Source organism: Danio aesculapii, chromosome 16 (genome assembly GCF_903798145.1).
Source record: "Danio aesculapii chromosome 16, fDanAes4.1, whole genome shotgun sequence".
NCBI lineage: Eukaryota > Metazoa > Chordata > Actinopteri > Cypriniformes > Danionidae > Danio > Danio aesculapii.
In genome coordinates, this window is record NC_079450.1 from 40,584,726 (window position 1) to 40,598,475 (window position 13,750).

The 13,750-nt window shown below is 41.6% G+C and overlaps 1 protein-coding gene across 2 annotated transcripts in view; it reads right to left on the reverse strand.

Annotated features, from left to right (window-relative positions):
• Window positions 1–13,750, reverse strand: part of pde11al (phosphodiesterase 11a, like) — a 41,140-nt gene that overhangs the window by 15,705 nt on the left and 11,685 nt on the right. For both annotated transcript variants that reach the window (XM_056476242.1, XM_056476241.1), the window contains exons 7-12: window positions 12,760–12,835; window positions 12,619–12,686; window positions 12,394–12,486; window positions 12,186–12,236; window positions 4,140–4,286; window positions 3,841–3,948 (exon numbers count right to left, since the gene is read on the reverse strand). In XM_056476242.1, coding sequence (XP_056332217.1) covers window positions 3,841–3,948; window positions 4,140–4,286; window positions 12,186–12,236; window positions 12,394–12,486; window positions 12,619–12,686; window positions 12,760–12,835 — 543 coding nt within the window. The remainder of the gene's footprint in view (window positions 1–3,840; window positions 3,949–4,139; window positions 4,287–12,185; window positions 12,237–12,393; window positions 12,487–12,618; window positions 12,687–12,759; window positions 12,836–13,750) is intronic.

Consider the following 13,750-nt stretch of genomic DNA (forward strand, 5'->3'; position numbering starts at 1 on the left):
TCCCTTTTTGCATACAGAGGCAGAGGACAGTGACTTCAAAATAGGGGTCAAAGGTCAAGTTTAAGCTCAAGAATTTTTATGTAGATAAATGTCATTACATGTAATTGGCAATTTTTCAATGAGTTGTGTACTCGTGTCGGCAGTTCATAATCTTTTTTTTAGAAGACAATAACTTTATATGCTGTGCACTGATGTTTACAAATTTGCAGACTATTTACATTCACAAATACTTTATATACTGCATAAAAGGGAATAATTGACAAAGCATTATGTGAGACTTTTTAATTATACTTAAGTTTGTTTTGTTGATCTCTATATTGTACATCTTCAGAACACTTTAAATAAATTGCAGTCAGATGGAATCTTTCTTTGGCACTTTTGCTTTTTTTCAACTTTTTTTTGCTGGTTGTTATTCATCTTTGTGAGCAAGACATTTTTTATTTTTATTTCTTCTTTCATGGTCTGAAGGATAAGCATATGCCACTGAAATAATATCAAGGTCTCGTAAGTGCAGTTATTTTATTCATTCATTCATTCATTCATTTTCCTTCGGCTTAGTCCTTTTATGCATCAGGGGTCCAACCGCCAACTTATCCAGCATATGTTTTACACAGCGGATGCCCTTCCAGCTGCAACCCAGTACTGGGAAACACCCATACACTCACACATGCACACACATACAGTACATCTATAGTGCATGTCTTTGGACTGTGGGGGAAACCGGAGCACCCGAAGGAAGCCCATGCGAACGCGGGGAGAACATGCACACAGAAATCCACACTGAAATGCAAGCCGGGACTCGAACCAGCAACCTTCTTGCTGTGAGGTGACAGTGCTAACCACTGAGCCACCATGTCACCCACAGTTATTTTATATTTTGTCAAATTAGTAGTTAATTTGTATGAAAACAACATGAAGGCCCACCCCAAACCCAGCCACTAAACATAACAGTCACAGCATTTGAGCATATTACATGAACACATAAGACTGACACTGACTGCACAAATTAGTCACTAATCTGCCAAATGTAAAATAGTCATGAATTACTAGGAAACTGTTTTGTAAATAATGATAAAATGCTTATTTGGAGGGAACTGTCTCTTTAAGAACTACTGAGGCAGTCATTTTGACTGTTTTTAAATTTAGTAATTTATTACCTTTGTTAAAATAAAACCCATATAACTACAGTACCTTGACATTTCCAAAATGTGTGTGTACATTTACATATTTCATTCATTCATTTTCCTTCAGATTAGTCCCTTTATTCATCAGGGGTCGCTACAGCAGAATGAACCGCCAACTTATGCAGCATATGTTTTACACAGCAGATCCCCTTCCCGCTGCAACCCAGTACCGAGAAACGCCCAAACACTCTCACATTCACACACATACACTACAGACAATTTAGCTAACCCAATTCACCTTTAGCACATGACTTTAAACTGTGGGGGAAACCGGAGCAACCGGAGGAAACCCACGTGAACACGCAAACTCCACACAGAAAAGCCAACCTACCCAGCTGGGGCTTCAACCAGTGACCTTGCTTTGAGGCGACAGTGCTAACCACTGAGCCACCGTGTTGCCCCTTACATATTTCTAACATTGTTATTTTATTAGAATTACAAGATAGAGTTTTTAGTATTTCTACCTTGAATGGCCTTAATGGTCAACATGCATGCTTTGATTATGCATGCCCCTCTTTCCTCCGTTTCTGATAGCTAAATCATTACTTTATTTAGACATGTCTTTCAAAGAAACGTTTTCATAGGGTTGAAAAAATCTCCTGCTTGCTGGAAGGTCTAACATCTGCTTCAATGGAGATCTAGTAACTCATACACAATTATGGGCTATATTCAACATAACTTAATTTGATTTAGCGTTTAGTTCATATGAAATTTGTACATTTTAGTATGACTTTTCTCATCCCCAATGACTTGGGTTTAAGGGTGGGGTTTGGAGACATTCCTCCTTTTAAAAATTTTACATTTTCATACAAATGAAATTATGAATTTATACCAATTAGCCATTTTTTTGACAATATGTAAAAAAGTGACATATCCTCAAGAGATTGGGCTGGCTGTATTACAAAAAGGTTATTGACTATCATAACAATATATTATTAATGTAAATATGATGTGACAAAAAAAATCAATTCAGAAAAGTCTTATATGAATGGTCTAGTTATATAAATCTGGTAGTTCCAGTGTTAAATACAATCTCAATATACTATTTAGACACTTAATTGCATGCTGAATAAAATCAAATTAAAATCTATTATAGTTTAAATAAATTACTTAAAGGGGTGATCCACAGTGTATTTTTAAGGCTTGGTTGTGTTTATAAGATGCAAGGCGATGTGTGCTCATGCTTCATTTGTAGAAAATCATGTTATTTTTTCATATATATTGCTTTGATTAAATACAGCTACTCTGCTAACATGAAAATGACATTATATTTCCTAGTTCCTTCGAAAGGCCCACCCTCGAGAGGCTCTGATTGGTCAGCTAACATAATGTGCTGCGAGTTGCTCCACGTCACCACGTCATCCCCCTACAAGCACGGGCGTTAGTGCTTCGTAAACAGACAAGCTGTTAGCAGTTTTATGGCTCGTTTCCACTGACTGGTCCAGTACGGTAAGGTTCGGGTCGGTACGGGTCACCTTTATTAGGCTTGCGTTTCCGCTACCAAGGGTACCCTTTTGGTGGGCGTGGTGTATGACAAAAAAGTTTCAGTCGACGTAATTTTCGATGGAGAAAATGCTTACATCTTACATATCATATGAGAAGCACTTCTCACAAAACAGAGGCTTCATACATATAAATACTTCTGTGTAAATGTTTATTACTAACTTTTCTATGAACATGAGTTGATCATAACTGCTTATCAATGTGCGAAATAGCCTACTGTAACGTCTGTAATTTTATAAAATAAATATATAAATGCAACATGAACACATACAGACCCTTACAGTCTCCGAAAAGTTACTAATTACAGAAAAACTACACATAGCATACATTTAGTCCTTATTTAGATTAAAAAACAACACAAAATATAGCCCACAGTCAGAGCAGACCTCTCATCTGTGTCTGGAATCTTCAGCAGCACATGTAGCCTCTGCAAGACAGTAATTCCATCATTCTGAGTTAATAGTCCAAAAGGTTTTAATAATAATAGTTAAACATGTCAGTTTGTTCACGTTTGCTGAAAAAATAATGTGCTCCTTTTTTCCGGCTTCCTCTTTGTTTTTTCGCGGGTCACTCTCGCGTTTGTCAGCTTCTGACAGGATCGGGTTTCAAGTGTCTTTCACATATATTCGGAATAAGCATGTGTAGTCTGCATAGAGAGACAATGCACGCGCTGCTGAAGGTTTTGGTTGTTTACAGCGGTTAGACTGATAAATATGAATTTGTAGCTAAATTGTTAGCAGTGCCAAACAGCATTTTCCATTATTTACATCCTTGTTTACGTCCTTACTACAACATACCGCTAACGTCCCCAAATTATTTCGCTGTAGGCTTTGCTAAGCTCACTCTGTAAAATCCAATGTCTCCCTTTGCATTGAACTTTGAGCGTATTACATTCAGAGATGTTGTTTATGTTCACACTGCTACATTACATATCAACTAATGTTTAAAATATGATATCGTAGTGGACCACCCCTTTAAAATGCAATAATACAGAAATAATAATACAGAAAGCTATACAGTTTTTGATGGACATGAGGCTGAGTAAATTATTATTTATAAAATAATGAATAATTATATAATATATTAGCATATAATTTATAATAATAATTTAAAATAATAGCAATATGATCATATTACTTCTTTAGATACTTACTGTGATCATTATAAACATGCACTGTGAGACATTAAAAGCATGCCTCCAGTTGTGGTATGCTACAGTACGGTAGTTCTTCCTCACAGTAAGCAGCCAGCGGCACAGAACCTGAGCAGAAACAGAATCATACATGTTGTATTCACAACCAGCCTCCAGAATGCCCAACTTGTAGCACAGTCCCTCATCAATAAAAAACCCTTGCTGCTTCACACAACATACAGTGCATATGTAAGCAGCACTTCACTCCTCCAGTCAGCAGAGTTGGATTTTGGCCCCCACTTATGTGGTGATTGCCTTACCTCATAATCAATTTTGAATTTCTGTACGACACCAAGCTCCAAAAACATCCGCAGGGAGGCCGTGATCATGGCGTCGTTGTCCAGTGAAAAGTCATTAAAGTGGAACTCATCGATCCCGAGCTCACTGCTTAGGGGAATCTTAGCAGCCTGAGACAGGAGAGGGGACAATTTCAGCAACTCCAGTAGCAAGGCAATTAAATATCGGAGCAGAGCTCGATCCACCGAGGGCTCAAACAGTAAGAGTATATTACACTCTGCCATTTCAATTATTAATACTTCAGCTCTCTCAAGTCCCACTAACTATAATTTCCTGGGAAACGCAAGGGGCTGAGATGTTTTTATGCATCTTTTTCTTTAACGTATGGGTTTAATTTGAAGTTTTCATAGCGTCTCTCTGGAGAAAAAGTTTAAACATTCTATACTCTTAATCTTGAATAGGCCTTTTACCGTTTTTCTCAGTCACTTTGGTGCATTTCTCACAACACTATTTACATTTGCACAACAGTTAATGCATTTCTCCAAACAATTAGTCATTTATGCACATTATAGTAGCAGTTTCTCATTGCTTTTGGACATGCATCAATTGCTTTCATACAACTCTCTGCTGTTTTATAACATTACTATTTGCTTATGTCATGTCAGTCAAAATTAACTAAACTTGTAAATGCTAAATAGCCATTCCATATAAAACTAATAGTCCTCATTTCATTACTTGAGTCATTACATATACAAATGTTACTATCAAAATCTGTCAAGCTAATTTTATAAAACTTTTAAAATCTTTTTTTTCCTGAAAATCTTTTATAAATTGAACAATTTCATGAATGATTTACAGGCCTATGTAAGTTATAGGTTCAGTTCCAATAAGTATGCAATATGGTTTACAGTTGTGCACAGCTCTACCCAAAGGAAGTTTATGTTTGTTATAAATAAGGGTGTATTTATTCTTTTACACAATGCTGTGAATAAACTGGAATTTTAAAGAGCATATGCAGTAAAAATGTGAAACAAACATTTTCAGTGTCTTGTACTCAGATACCTCACTAAATGCAGAGATGTCTAACTTTACTGTAGTTTTCAAATGGCTATGCACATAGCATATAGTGCTGTCTTGAGCATTTTCAGGAAGCATCACCAAAATCTGACTTTTTTGCATTGGAAAAAATGTACAGAGTTAACTGACATGATGAAAACATGACAAAGCTATTTGACTATCTTGTTCATAAACAATGGTTTCAGGACTTTTCATCTTGATGACACTGACACTTTTATTGACATGAATACTTGGTTTTGAGAAATGCATTAACTGTTGTGCAAATGTAAATAGTGTTGTGAAAAATGCACCAAAGCGACTGAGAAAAACTGTAATTGAAGGATAATGTCCATCCAGGCTGGGTAATCCTGACTTGCATCACTTGAATGAATAAGGTTTATTTTGTCAACAACTGACAAGATGAATATTTTGCTTGCTTATTACATGACTACAATATAACTTAACTGATCTTAAACTAAGAATCTTAATGTGAGTCAAAACAATTCTATTGGCTAAGCGAAGGCAAAGCTTTGCTGCGGTACCATGGCTACAACAAACGCAATGATATTAGCACTGTAGTTACCTAGCAGGAGACTATTTTCAAACACTGTGTAATATCATTGTGCCTGCTGCAGCCATGATATCACAGAAAAGTTCCTTGATTATTACACTGGAATAAGACTATAGTTCCTAGCACAATATAGCTACAGAGTTGAGTTTTAAAGGGGACCTATTATGCAAAAATCACTTTTACAAGGGGTTTAAACACAATTTTGAGGCAAATGTCTGTGAATATAACTAACTTTTAATGGTAAAAATGTATTAACTTTATTTTGTGTAATCACACTTAATAAAAACAGTCAGCAGAAATACTTGACATTCTCTCTTTGTACATGTCATCAGAGGAGAAAAGCCCGGCCCATTAGTGACGATCTCCCCCTAATTAGCATAGGACGTTAGTCTTGTTTTTAAATCTGCCATTATGCTGACACATTTGTAGCACCACCATCTTTTAAAAAAGCACACACTCGTTTAAACTTAAAGCCTAAAAGGGACAGTTTCAAAAAGTTATAAAACATAATTTATTTGGTATTTTTAGGTGAAACTTCACATACACACTTTAGGGAAATTAGAAACTTATTTTACATCTTGTAAAAAGTGGCATAATAGGTCCCCTTTAAATAAAAAAATATTTTGAAATTCTTTTTTTGAAATTATTGAGTGAGATGCTAATGGTCTAATCCAATTCAATGTTCTCTGCTAAGCTAAGCTAAAAGTGCTCGGCTGAAAAGGAACATTCCATCTTTTTTTAAAAGGCTTCTTTTATAAGTCTCTAAGGTTAAACAGTTGACTTGAACCATTTTTAATATGTTCCACTTATTTCTTGTTCTGGCAAGGTTACTTTTAGCTTAGCATAATGAATTAAAGTTTGAGTCTTCTAGTCACATTGTGTAATAAAACCGACAGAAATATTACTATTTTCTAGGTCAGTTGTTATGAAGCGGACAGGAGACAGAGGTAAGGAAACGTTAGGGTGTTTATTAAATGACAACAAGGAGCACATGAAGGATAGCCAGGAGGATCAGGAATGATGTTGGGGTCTTTTCCTCCGTGGCTGGGTAACAGGAATACACGAGGATGGACAGCACACACCAGATACAGCTGACAGAGGATGACACAGACTTGGAAGGACTGGAAGACAGGACGATTCGGGAGGACCAGGAAGACTAGGAGGAATACAAAGAGAACAGGTAAGTAAATCGTTTGTTTTAGCTGAGGATGACTACGCTGAGTGGTCGCTCAGTTGTCCGCTTTCGTCGAGACGAGCCCGGACAATGAGCGACTGGAGTGCTGTGCTTTTATCTGGTGCTCGTGAATGTGATGCAGCTGTGTGCTCATTAGAAGTCAGGTGATGGTGATCTTCGTGAGTGGGGGTCGTGAGAGCCTGACCAATCCATGACAGTACCCCCCTCCCCAGGGCCCGCTCCTGAGGGCCGACACCTCCGACGCCGTGGTGGTCTCCCTCTGCCTCTAGGCGCTGGGAACTCAGGGTGGCTCTCATGAAACTCCACCATGAGACTAGGATCGAGAATATCAGCTCTGGGAACCCATGTCCTTTCTTCGGGGCCGTACCCTTCCCAGTCCACCAGGTACTCCAACTGGCCACCACGACGTCGGGAACGCAAGATCTCCTTCACTGCGTAGACGGCTCCTTCTTCTAGGAGCAGTGGAGGAGGGGGTTCCTCTTCGTGGTCAGGCTCTGTGGAGGGAAGAACAGGATCGTGATAGGGTTTCAGGAGTGATACGTGGAATGTAGGGTGAATACGGTAGTGAGAGGGTAATTGTAGTTTGTAGGTGACGGGGTTAACCTGTTCCACGATGGTGAAGGGACCAACAAATCGGGGACTTAACTTGCGAGAGGGCAGTCGCATGCGTATGTCCCGGGTGGATAGCCACACCTTTTGTCCGGGTGTGTATCTGGGTTCTTCAGACCTTCTCCTATCGGCGGTTACCTTGCTTCGACGGACTGCCCTCTGCAGGTGTTGATGAGCCTCGTCCCAGACTCTCTCGCTCTCCCGGAACCAGTGATCCACTGCGGGGACATCAGATGGTTCGCCATCCCAGGGAAAGAGCGGTGGTTGGAAGCCCAGGACGCACTGGAATGGCGTGAGTCCGGTGGAGGGTTGCCGCAGTGAATTTTGGGCATATTCTGCCCAGCCCAAATACTGGCTCCAGGAGTTCTGGTGACCACTGCAGAAGGTCCTCAGGAACCGTCCCACCTCCTGAATCTTCCTCTCTGTCTGCCCGTTGGTTTGGGGATGATATCCAGAAGAGAGGCTGACGGCCACACCTAGGAGCTTGAAGAAGGCTTTCCATAGACGTGAGATGAACTGTGGACCTCTGTCCGACACAATATCTTCTGGAATACCAAATGACCTGAAGACTTGATTAAAGATATTGTCGGCAGTTTCAAAGGCTGTGGGAAGACCTTTCAGAGGGATTAGTTTGACAAACTTTGAGAATCTATCTACTATGACTAGAATACAGGTATTACCTTCTGACGAAGGGAGGTCAGTGATAAAGTCCACTCCTAGGTGTGACCAGGGACGGTTCGGAATCGGCAAGGGATGGAGCTTTCCAGCGGGTAGATGACGTGGGCTCTTGGATTGGGCACAGTCCTTACAGCCCTGAACATATTGCCTCACATCCCTTGCCATGTTTGGCCACCAGAATCGTTGGGATACTAGCGAGAGAGTATTGTTGATCCCTGGATGTCCAGTGCCTAGCGAGGTATGTAAGGAGTGGATCAGATCTACCCGGTGTTCAGGTGGTATGAACTGCCGATGAGGAGGGCATCCCGGCGGAGCAGGGGCTTCCGGAGTGGCAACGACTGGAGGAGCGTTCCAGGTGATCGGACAAATGGAGATGTGTTCGGGAAGAATCTTCGTTGGGAGTTCTTCATGATCGTGATGCTCGTGTAAACGAGAGAGAGCGTCTGCTCTTAGATTCTTGGGTCCTGGACGATAGGAAATGGAGAAATCAAAACGTGAGAAGAAAAGTGACCATCTGGCTTGACGTGGACATAGTCTCTTGGCCTCTTTGATGTATTGGAGGTTTTTGTGATCTGTGATCACCTGGAACGGATGTTTGGCTCCCTCCAACCAGTGACGCCACTCCTCCAAGGCTAGCTTGATTGCTAGAAGCTCCCTGTCTCCTATGCTGTAATTCTGCTCCGCCGGGCTCAACTTCCGAGAGAAATAGGCACAGGGATGCAGTCGGGGCGGTGTATCATGATGTTGAGATAATACTGCCCCGACGCCGGTGGTGGATGCGTCCACTTCCACCACGAAAGGAAGATTTGGGTCAGGATGAGTCAGGAGTGGGGCCCTTGTGAACTCCTTCTTAAGAAGGCGGAAGGCTGCGGCTGCTTCTTTGGTCCACTCCAGTCCTTTGGGTTTACCCTTGAGGAGATTAGTGAGAGGTGATGTAATCCTGCTGTAGTCCTTGATAAACCGTCTATAAAAGTTAGCAAACCCAAGAAACCTCTGGAGCTCCTTAATGGAAGTGGGTTCTGACCAGGATAGAACAGCCTCAATTTTCTTCCCATCCATACGTATACCGGTTTGGTCAATGATGTATCCCAAGAAATGAATCGACTTCTGGTGGAATGAGCATTTCTCCGCTTTGAGGTAGAGGTGATGTTCTCTCAATGTGTGTAGGACCTCCGCAACGTGTTGGCGATGTTCGGCCTCACTCCGGGAGTAAATGAGGATGTCATCTATGTACACTATTACACAGTGGTGAAGAAACTCCCGGAGGACTTCATGAATGAAGTTTTGGAATACGGAGGGGGCGTTGACCAGACCGTAAGGCATGACCTCATATTCATAGTGGCCAGTAGGGGTCACGAATGCTGTCTTCCATTGGTCCCCCTCACGTATTCTTATCAGATTATACGCGCTGCGGAGGTCCAATTTAGTGAAGACTTTAGCTTCTCGGAGCTGTTCCAAAGCGGCTGGTACCAGAGGAAGGGGATATCGGTATTTTACTGTACCGTTATTTAGGACCCTGTAGTCGATGCATGGACGCAGCCCTCCGTCCTTCTTGGCCACAAAGAAGAAGCTTGAGGCGGCTGGTGATTTTGAGTGACGTATGTACCCCTGACTCAGAGCTTCCCTTATGTAATCTTCCATTGCCTGATTCTCTGGAAGCGAGAGCGGGTAGATCCTACCTCTTGGCAACTGGGCATCTGGAACTAGGCCGATCGCGCAGTCCCATGGCCGATGCGGCGGTAGCTGGGAAGCTCTCTTGGGGCAGAAGACATCATGAAAGGAGCTGTACTCCTTAGGAATGTGGATAGACTGCTTCTCAGGAGGGCTCTCGACCGATGTTGCAAACAAAGAAATGGGGTTCCGACCTTGAAGAGGGAGATTTGGAAAACAGGCAGGTGTACATCCAGATCCCCATTTCTTTATCTCTCCTGTGCCCCAAGAGATGATGGGATCGTGCTTCACCAGCCACGGGCGCCCTAGAATGATGTCCATATTTGCACCCTCCAGAACCAGAAATTGAATCCTCTCTTGATGTAACAACCCCACTTGAAGAAGGATGTCTTCGCATTGTCGATGGATACGGGTCGAAGATCGAGTGCACTGGGTTATCGGTTGTATCTGGTATATATGCGAGGACGCCTCAGTACGGAGGTGGAGTTGCCGACAGAGGGATTGGGAGATGAAGTTCCCTGCTGACCCGGAGTCGATGAGGGCTGTGACAAGGAGAGAAATAGAGGCAGTAGTTATTTGTACGGTGGTAGTAAGTGGTTTACATTGTTCAATATTCGTACTGAATACACTCACTGAAGTCCGAATGGGACGAAGGGGACACTCCATACGGGTGTGTCCACTGACACCGCAGTATAGACACAGACCCCGGGTCAGCCTCCTCTGTCGTTCCGCTGATGTCAGTCTTCCAGACTCTATTATCATGGGTTCTGGTTCTGGAGAGGCTGTTGACTCAGGCGATTGGAGGAGTGCAGACGAGGGGGTGATGGTGTCCTGTTGATAGGAACGGAGACGATCGGAACATCGGAGAGAATGTTGGATGAATCTCTCCAGACCCATTGTATCATCTAATGTGGCCAGTTGGATTCGGAGAGTGGGTTCCAAGCCGAGCCGGTACGTGGTCAACAACGATCTCTCATTCCATCCACTTGCAGCTGCTAGAGTGCGAAACCGGAGAGCATATTCCTGTGTAGATAGAGTACCTTGCTTTAGATGATACAGCTGCTCTCCAGCGGCTACTTCCCCATCAGAACGTCCAAACACCTCTTTGAAATACTCCGTGAAGGTAGTGATGGAATTCATGACCGGCCCGGCTTGGTTCCAGATCGTCTCAGCCCATTTAAGTGCAGGTCCAGAGAGTAGAGATACGATGTAGGCGATCTTCGACTTATCTGTGGGATATAGAGAAGGTTGCATTTCGAATATGAGGGAACATTGTAACAGAAAACCATTGCACTCCCCCGCTCCGCCTGAGTAGGGCGCTGGTCGGGCCATGGGACTGGAAGGAAGGGCCGAAGAAGAAACTGTGGAGGCGGAAGTGCTCGGTGCTGGTGGTGCGTTGGAAAGTGGAGCTGGTGGCTGTAGAATCCGCTTCAACTGGTCCACCAGCTCTTGAAGGTGATCGGGGGTGCTCATGTTGTCGTCGTTAATGGTCCGGGCTTCTGTTATGAAGCGGACAGGAGACAGAGGTAAGGAAACGTTAGGGTGTTTATTAAATGACAACAAGGAGCACATGAAGGATAGCCAGGAGGATCAGGAATGATGTTGGGGTCTTTTCCTCCGTGGCTGGGTAACAGGAATACACGAGGATGGACAGCACACACCAGATACAGCTGACAGAGGATGACACAGACTTGGAAGGACTGGAAGACAGGACGATTCGGGAGGACCAGGAAGACTAGGAGGAATACAAAGAGAACAGGTAAGTAAATCGTTTGTTTTAGCTGAGGATGACTACGCTGAGTGGTCGCTCAGTTGTCCGCTTTCGTCGAGACGAGCCCGGACAATGAGCGACTGGAGTGCTGTGCTTTTATCTGGTGCTCGTGAATGTGATGCAGCTGTGTGCTCATTAGAAGTCAGGTGATGGTGATCTTCGTGAGTGGGGGTCGTGAGAGCCTGACCAATCCATGACATCAGTATTACTAGGAATTATACTCTCATTCTGGTGTAATAGTCAAGAATCTCTGCTGCTGTACAATGCATGCACCAGGCAGAGTGGCATTATGCATTGCATAAGAATGGTCTGTTTTCAGAGGGCATCTTAAACGCCTTAAATTAATGAATGAGATACTTTTTAGTTTTTTAGTTAATATTTGACTTTATTTTCACCGTTTATTAGGCTGTGTCCTTGAAATAAAACTACAGTAAATTTAAAACATTTATATATGGAGTGCTGAGGCATCTAGTTTGCATGGACTTAATTTGCATATTTTATCTCTTAACCTGACTTACCTTCAGTCTATCAACCTCTGCCTTGGAGCACGTAGCATGATACGACAGCATCTGGGAAAACACAGAAACAACAATACACTATGAACACCAAGCACGCACAATAAATTCTTTCTTCTGACTCATTTATTTGCAGGCAAAAATGTAGATGTTATGTTAATGAGCAAGATAAAACACAAGAGGAAACATTTAAATAAGAGATATTACTCACATCTAGAGCCACAGACTGCTTAGCCCATGTCTTCTTCACCTGGTTATACATCATTGTGTTGTTAATGCCCAGACCACAGAAAATAACAAATGCCTGTGAGGAACAACAGAAATGAAAATGACTCACCTGCAGGATTTATGAAAGCACCAAGCATGTCTCTAATTCACTAATAAAATACTGATTTGTGATTTTATTACACAAGATTAAATATTTGAATAGGCACACCTCAAATAATCTTTGGTCTGCATCATTAAATGTCTTCCTGTCCAAGCGGTTTAATATCTGAGCAACACCTAATGAATAAAAAAAGTTGAAATTGATGTGTCTGTGTACAAACAATTAATTATTTGAGTGGGGGAAACTCACCAATAATCTGATGAGTCCGATTCCAGATGGGGACGCATAAAACTGATCTGATATGAAAACCAGAAGCCTGATCTGCCTGAGTAGAAAAAAACATTGCTTGGATAATACATGTATGTGCTTGGTTAGTATGGCCAAATTTGTACCATTCAATGGTAAAACAGTGGGTGGGAAGTATTCTAATGACCTATATTTCAGTCAAGTCTCTTTAGTCAAAATTTTATTTATTCTACCCCAATTCAAAATAAATTTAAACAACTGTAATATCTACTCAGATCACATGCAAAGTAAGTTATATGTTCTTGATGGCAAATACACTTAATTGCATATAATGCATATTTCTTAATGTTTTAAAAGGTATTTTTGGTACTGTAATTCTTTTCTGCAATTTTTAAATTGTTCTTGCAAATAGATAAGATGGCATTTACACAACAGCTATTTTAACTTAAAAATGGAAAATGTTTTATGCGTTATGACCCTTCATTTAACATCGCCAACTGTTGGCCTAGCGCAGAATTTTTAGTTGTTTGGAGGTCAACATACACACTTTTTTATTATTGAACATGAAGAACACAAGACACACTAGAGTGCAGGGGTCCGTTCTTCGTACCTCGTTTAATTGATCTAAGATGAGTTGACAGATCTTTTAATATTGATAACTGATCTCTGGCTAATTAAGTTCTTTAAACAAGTTTGCAAATCAGTTTAAAATGTCTGGATAAACTGATCTGAGATCACTGCATGTGTTGTGCAGGACAGATCTATCGATTCTTGAAATCATGTTCAGCAATGCAACAACTGGCTGATGGCACAGCAGCGCAATGACATCATCTGATTAATATTCAATTATCCATGTGAGCAAAATTACATAAAATTTGTAGCAAACTGTTAGTTAAATATGATATGCAATAACTTTCCACATTTGTTGTGGACTGCAGGCTTTACAATTTCACACATCATTGGAGACTGGTTTCTTTAACATGACAATGAGTTC